The sequence below is a fragment of the Cebus imitator genome, unplaced genomic scaffold, assembly GCF_001604975.1.
Source record: "Cebus imitator isolate Cc_AM_T3 unplaced genomic scaffold, Cebus_imitator-1.0 Scaffold744, whole genome shotgun sequence".
Classification (NCBI taxonomy): Eukaryota; Metazoa; Chordata; class Mammalia; order Primates; family Cebidae; genus Cebus; species Cebus imitator.
The window spans coordinates 273,239-281,174 of NW_016108059.1; the positions used below are offsets into that span (position 1 = coordinate 273,239).

Consider the following 7,936-nt stretch of genomic DNA (forward strand, 5'->3'; position numbering starts at 1 on the left):
AAAACAGCAGAGCAAGCAGAACAGCAAAAGAAATGTAAACCATTTGCCCAAAAATATTAGCCTAATCCCTCAATCAGAAATATAAACTGACAATCAAGTACTACTAGATACATCAGGAAAGTAAACAATACGAAAGAAAAACACCCTCTTCCCAAAAGAAAAAAAAAAAATACAAATTTAAGAAAAGGAAAAAAACCTCTGGGGGAAGCAGATCATTTGAAGAACAGAAGACAGCTTTAAAAACAGCAGCAAAAATTAAAAACAATTAGCCCCACAGGCTTTTGAGAAGTAAAATTACATATAAATATAATTTTTAAATTGGCATTAAAAGTAATAAGCAATAACTAAGTGGGGAAATAATCCTAACATTTAAAACAAAAATATAAAGACATATAAAATAAAGGAAAAAAAAGACAATCCAATACCTCCAATTTCCAACTAATAATAAAAATTAATACAGAGGACAGAGAAAATTAAGAAAATGAAATAATCAAAGAAATTTTCCTGAGCTGGAGCAAAAAGGGGCCACAAAATGTTAAGGAAAGAAAAATAACTCCATTATATTATTTGGTTCAAAAACTAGTCATAATACTGTAAGCATAGATAACTGATTTTCAACTTTTAAACTCAATCTTAGCAAAAAAAAAAAAAAAATCAAGATAAAAGTCATATAAAAGAATATAAATTTAGCCAACCTTGATAGTGTTAAAATAACACTACAATTGAGACTGACAGAAGCTCAGCTGTTAATGGGGAATAGGTAAGGTAAAAGGAAGGATGGAGCAAGAGTATCTGCATCTTGCAAAGTACAGAGTTAAGGGATAACCTAAATGTTCACTAGAACAAGAAATAGAGATGTAGGAACATTGTTTGAAGCATCAACGGTAAGTCATAGATGAAGTAAACTTAGTAACTACCAAAAACACTTAAAGACAGAAGGGAAAGTAGGAGTATGTGAGCTAAAATTTCATTCTTAATGGAGAATTAAAAGATAATAAAAAAATTTGACACAATATCAAAGAGAAAAGTGTATGCTTATTATTTAGAATTCATAAAAGTAACCACCTGAAGCATTTTAAAACTGAAATAACTAAAAGTGGTTCTAGCTACTGAAAAATCCAAAGACTAGAAATAACGGGCAAGAGACTATTGCTTATGTTTATTTTCTATATACCAGCATTAATTTAATAGACCCATTAATTCTACTATCAACAAATGAGTAACTTGCATCCTAAAGATAAGTAAAAAACACTGTCAAATTCAAAAAGAGTATTTCAAAAAATTTAACAGTATAAAGTGCCTCTACAAATCAGTTTTTGCTTTTGTTTGCTTGCTTTTAATGAAAACAGACTCCATCAATAACAGTGTACACAGTTGTGGAGTTCTTTAACCTGAAATCCATAGAATTCCCGAGAATTTTCTAAAGAGAAAATCCATAGCTTTAAACAGGTTTGATATCAAAAGATTATGTGAGCCTAAAAAAAAGTTAAGAACCACTGAACAGCATACTGTTATTTTCTCCCTGAATTCCTTTATATAGTCTTATAAGCAATCTATCCTAAAAATTTAAGTAATAGCTGTACTTTATTTAAAAGCCAACCTTGTCATAAAAAATTATTTAGGGCAGTTTGTAATACAGGCCCTACAAAAAGGATGAAGAAAAGATTTACATAAAGAAATCAGGAGAGAAGTAAAATAATCTTAGAAATGAAACTATGTGATACTAATATACCATAAGTTTCAGTACCCATTCAAAGCAAATTTATTTTTGCCCTTTCTGGTGGTCAGGCAAAAACAAAAATTGATTAGAAATAGAATTGGCTACAAAATTCAGAGTGTACATTAAAATTACACCAGTTGCTAAAAAGTCCTACCAATAATCTTAGTATCATATTATACCTGCAGAGGCAGTCAATGATAGAAACTGAAAATTTCCCTCATGGAAGCTATAGATTCAAAAATAACAAGGAAGAGAATGGAAAAATGCATCTTGAAAACTTAAAAATTAGGCATCCATTAAAATAAAAACTACTGAGAGAAGATTCACAGAAATATGCCCTGCTTACAATTTTTTGTAACACAAATAATTACTTATACTGCTTTATATTTTAATTTTTACAAGAGATATTGCCTCTTTAACTGAAGCCTTAATCCATCTACTACTAAAAATAACAGACATACATTTAGTTAATGCAGCATGAAACCACGTGTGAATAAATGGTAATAAAATATTTACAACTTCTATTTCAGTCTGTAATTATTCTCAGTTTACTAACTTATTTAAATATCTACATTAAAAAGTGCAGAATTCCTCAAACGAATGCTTTTAAAAATTATCTTTGAGAATAAATGAACAAATGTAAAAAAAAGTACTTGCTTTCGCAATTACAATTTTGATAAAGTAATATCTACTAATAAAGACAAAAATGAGCTGCTAAATACAGAAAACATTAGACATAGTTGATTATATGAATAGAAACGTAGGCCACTAGCATATTTCTGGTTTGGTGACCACTGATAAATCTTCAAAACATAGAACAGAAAATCAGATTCTCTCATCCACATGGCCCAATAATTTAGGACTTGACAGAGCCAACTGACCTCCTTAAGACTGCAAACTAGATAAAACCGAGAAAGTAGTCTAAGACTGTACCAATATTAAGCACTGAAGTTCCTATAGGTATTCTTTTCATTTTTAGCCTGTTATTCAATATTGTTTACATATATAAATTTATAATAACTGGAAATTTAAAAATCAAATTCTATAGTCAAATGTTACTTATTACAGCACTGATTTCCCACTGCCTTGTTACCTCAAATGAAAAACTCCTAATTTAGTATATGAAACAACTCATCAGTGTTTCAAATGCTTTATTCAGTCTCTATAAAAATTATATTACAATCATGTCTTCAGTCTTCTCCAAAATTTAAATCAGTAAGGATATTTGTGATGTGATGGCTAGCCATTACATCACATGCTTCTATTAGCAGCAAGTGTCCCAGTTACTGGTTTTCTGGCATTAGCTCAACTGTGGCTGTCTAAGAAAAGAATAAACACTTATTTTTAAAAGCTAAATCATTAACTGTAATGTCAAAAACGGAGATCAATTTCTATAATTACATACTACAGAAATTTTTTTTTATCCCAGAAAGATTTAGAAACTATCATCTACAACACTTTATATTTTTGAAACTTGATTTCAGGGATGTCTTTGTACGTTCCTATTAAGACCCAGGAATTTCTATCTTTTAAAAATTATAACCATGTTTTGTTTGAACAATGTTCTCCAAACTGTGGATCAGGGCCCATTAGTGGCCCATTTAATCAATTTAATGAGTCTCAGACAACAGTTTTTTAAATAAAATAGTACCAAACAGGACAGAAAATGGAATGCGCATATGTAATAAGGGTAAGTCATGTTTAACAAGATGTGTAGGCTTTAAATGAATGTATGTACATGTATCACTGGGTCAGTAATCAACAAGTATTTCTACAGTTTAAAAGCTACTGTATTGTGGCATAGGAGTATCATCAAAACATACTATATTATAATCAGTTATAATTAAGTCAATTATTAAATGGGAAACCGTATTAAAGTCTAAATTTCCTACATATAAATATTACTGGAAGTCTAATTAAATTAATATTCTAATTATTCAGATCTCACTGTTCTCCAGTAACTACAACATGACTATTTCACAGGTCCTCAAAATGTTTTTTATGCCTTCTATGCTCAATTTCACAAGTGAATATACATTCCCATTTCTAATACCCTTTGTCATAGCCCATGTGTCTCAATACTTGGAAGGGGAGGAAATATTTTATCTATGATTTTATTTTTTTGAGACAGGGTCTCGCTTTGTCACCAGGCTGGAGTGCAATGGCATGAGCATGTCTCAAAATAGGTGGGCCTATAGATGCATGCCATTACACTAATTTTTGTATTTTTTTGTAGAGACAAGGTTTTCCCATGTTGCCCAGGCTGGTCTCAAACTTCTGAGTTCATGCAATCTGCCTTCCTCAGTCTCCTGAAGTGCTGATATAAGCATGAGCCACTGTACCCAGCAGAAATATTTAATTTGAAAATGCACACCCTCCTAAGCATTTATTATACATAAACACAGAGAAGCAAAGAGCACCTTCATCTTTAAGAATGACAGGAATCAAAAATCAAGCAGAGGTCAGGTTAAATTTATATTACTGAAATATTTACCATGGCAACCTCTGTAAGCAGGTCATCTCACTATCTACACTGCAAACCCTAATCGTAACAATGCTACAAAATTTAAAGTGCAAGCCAACAAAGAATTTTTGGAATGCTTATTTTCATTAAATAAATATTTACTATTTACCATGTACCAGAAAAAGGTCCAGGTGCTAGAAGTACAGTAATGAACTTGCCCCCAAAAAGATCTCACAAAGACTCTTGATGATCTATCTACTTCCATTACCCACAACTTTCTGTAGTACACTTTTAATACTGATTTAAAAGAATGTTCTTTTTTATCTCAGGAAAATCAAAAAACAGTTGATTTATCAGCAGTTATGTTTTATAAAGTTACCGCAAATACTGAACCACTGCTCCCAGGAAAAATACAGAGTTATGTTCCTGCCAGCCTCTGGTCATAAGATTTTCGCCAACCAATCGAAACATAGCTTTGCTTTATGTATGTTTCTCTTTCGAGACACTTAATATATATCTCTGATTCATTAACATTGCACTAATAGCCAACAGCATTATACTCATGCCTGAACTCAGCTTATCTAACACATGAATTTTTTCCATAAGCCTTATCACACCTTTCTTGCGCTTAGGACCACTAGGCAGCACATCAGCCCTAAGCTTGGGGGCCATTTTAAACAGTGAAATCACCAGGAAAAAAGTAATAAATAGGCTGCATAAACTTTGATCTTCCCAATGGCAATAAAAATAATTGAAACTGAATCTGATCAAACCTCTACATCTCACTACCAATTTGGAGGAAAGATATGGGACAATGTTTTCACTCTTTAACAGTAAGATACTCCATTTGTTAATCTTATGTCCTCAAGGAAGAGTCATTCCATTCAATTCTGTCTCCTTGTTATCTATTGTAACACACAGCAGTCAACATCTATTAAAAGTTTCTTAAATAGTGAACAAATGAATGGAATGACTGAACAACCTTTTAGAAACTAAGGAATGTTAATTAATATGATCATCACTTTTTCAAATAAAGGAGGAAGAAAAGGTTATGCGCAGACAGGCAATTTATAGATCTAAGAGATACTACAGGTAAAATAACACTCCACAAATCAAAGGTCATGTACACAGTTATTTCAACTCTTCAAAACAAAGCTATGAGCCAGAAGAAAAAGAAATTCACTAAAGGAGGTCACAAAACACATATTCTCTTCATTAAACAAGAGCTCCCCACTTAAGAGACAGTTACTTTTATTTTTAAATAATTCTAATAAATTGATAATAGAATGCAAATTAAAAGAGAAAAACTGAAATGACTAGAAAAATTATGACTGAGAACAAGGAAGACAAACAACCTTATCCTCGTCAACAGATTTGCAGACATTTCTGCATAACAGCACTTTATACCTGAGGTTCAGAATGAGAGCCCTAAATCAACAAGGAAAGATTTGAATATGTTTAGAAAACACAGAGAAAACAGTACTACTTTGTAAAGTTTGTCATTAAAAGAAAAAAAAACTAAAATAAAATATACTTTGGTAAAAGGGTGTGCTTCAATTTTCTAATTTATCTATCAGGTCATTACCTATAATGCTAACTAAATGAGAAAGTACATTCAGAAAAGTCAGTGGCTATATCACACATGATTCTCATAACAAAAGTTACATTCATTCTTCTCAACTTCAGTGATAATTTTCTAACATATAAAAATACAGAACTACTTATACATAGCCTAGTACATGCACAGCCCACAAATTTAAAAGGTTCATGTAAGGGTACTGATGTTTGGGTAACTATGACGTTAACAGTGTCAACTCTTGTCATGGAACAGACTTAACAGTATAACTGATTGTTAATTATAAATAAATTAATAACTCAAAGTGGGGGAGGAGGAAGAAGAGGAAAAGAAACGAGAAGAATCAAAGTATGGGAATAGGAACTGGAGGCAAATAACAACAATAAGCCAAGGCAGATATAAATATATTTGCCATGAAGTCTTAAAAACAAATTAAGGAAGTTTAAGGAAACTAAAACAGAGGCATTGCAACCACACCCCGCTTCTTTCTATTATTAAAAAAGGAAGCTGGTCTCATTCCCTCGTGCTCTGTCGGGCAACATAGAGGGTGTGGAGGAGGCACCGGCCTCCGGGAGCCACCTGAATGGTGACCTGGATCCAGACGACAGGGAAGAGGGAGCTGCCTCTACAGCTGAGGAAGCAGCCAAGAAAAAAAGACGGAAGAAAAAGAAGAGCAAAGGGGCTGGTGCAGCAGGGCAATAGGAACCTGATAAAGAATCAGGAGCCTCAGTGGATGAAATAGCAAGACAGTTGGAAAGACAAGCATTGGAGGATAGAAAGAGATGAAGATGATGAAGATGGAGATGGTGATGGATATGAAGCAACTGGAAAGACGACGAAAAAGAAGAAGAAGAAGAAAGGAACAAAAGTTCAAACAGACCCTCCCTCAGTTCCAATATGTGACCTGTATCCTAATGGTGTATTTCCCAAAGGACAAGAATGCGAATACCCACCCACACAAGATGGGCGAACAGCTGCTTGGAGAACTACCAGTGAAGAAAAGAAAGCATTAGATCAGGCCAGTGAAGAGATTTGGAATGATTTTCGAGAAGCTGCAGAAGCACATCGACAAGCTAGAAAATACGTGATGAGCTGGATTAAGCCTGGGATGACAATGATAGAAATCTGTGAAGAGTTGGAAGACTGTTCATACAAGCTAATAAAAGAGAATGGATTAAATGCAGGCCTGGCATTTCCTACTGGATGTTCTCTCAATAATTGTGCTGCCCATTATACTCCCAATGCCGGTGACACAACAGTATTACAGTATGATGACATCTGTAAAATAGACTTTGGAACACATATAAGTGGTAGGATTATTGACTGTGCTTTTACCATCACTTTTAATCCCAAATATGATGTATTATTAAAAGCTGTAAAAGATGCTACTAACACTGGAATAAAGTGTGCTGGAAATGATGTTCGTCTATGTGATATTGGTGAGGCCATCCAAGAAGTTATGGAGTCCTACGAAGTTGAAATAGATGGGAAGACATATCAAGTGAAACCAATCCGTAATCTAAATGGACATTCAATTGGGCAATATAGAATACACGCTGGGAAAACCGTGCCGATTGTGAAAGGAGGGGAGGCAACAAGAATGGAGGAAGGGGAAGTATATGCAATTGCAACCTTTGGTAGTACAGGAAAAGGTGTTGTTCATAATGATATGGAATGTTCACATTACATGAAAAATTTTGATGTTGGACATGCGCCAATAAGGCTTCCAAGAACAAAACACTTGTTAAATGTCATCAATGAAAACTTTGGCACCCTTGCCTTCTGCCGCACATGGCTGGATCGCTTGGGAGAAAGCAAGTACTTGATGGCTCTGAAGAATCTGTGTGACTTGGGCATTGTAGATCCATATCCACCATTATGTGACATTAAAGGATCGTATACAGCTCAATTTGAACATACCATACTGTTGCGTTCAACATGCAAAGAAGTTGTCAGCAGAGGAGATGACTGTTAAACTTAGTCCAAAGCCACCTCAACACCTTTATTTTCTAAGCTTTGTTGGAAAACATTATACCAGAATTAATTTCCAACATATCTGTTTTAACAGTGGACCCATGTAATACTTTTATCCATGTTTAAAAAAAAGAAGGAATTTGATCAAAGGCAAACCGTCTAATGTAATTAACCAAGGAAAAAGCTTTCAGGACTTTTAAAT

General features: G+C 33.6%; 2 protein-coding genes across 9 annotated transcripts in view; one reads left to right on the forward strand and one right to left on the reverse strand.

The window, feature by feature from the left end:
* Positions 1–7,866, forward strand: part of LOC108296837 (methionine aminopeptidase 2-like) — a 13,110-nt gene extending 5,244 nt beyond the window's left edge. Inside the window, 2 exon segments of the mRNA XM_037735188.1 lie at positions 6,264–6,533; positions 6,535–7,866. Of these exon segments, the coding sequence (XP_037591116.1) occupies positions 6,264–6,533; positions 6,535–7,735 (1,471 nt within the window). The 3' untranslated portion in view covers positions 7,736–7,866.
* Positions 1–7,936, reverse strand: part of CSNK1G3 (casein kinase 1 gamma 3) — a 105,226-nt gene that overhangs the window by 84,405 nt on the left and 12,885 nt on the right. The gene's annotated exons all lie outside the window — the stretch shown is intronic.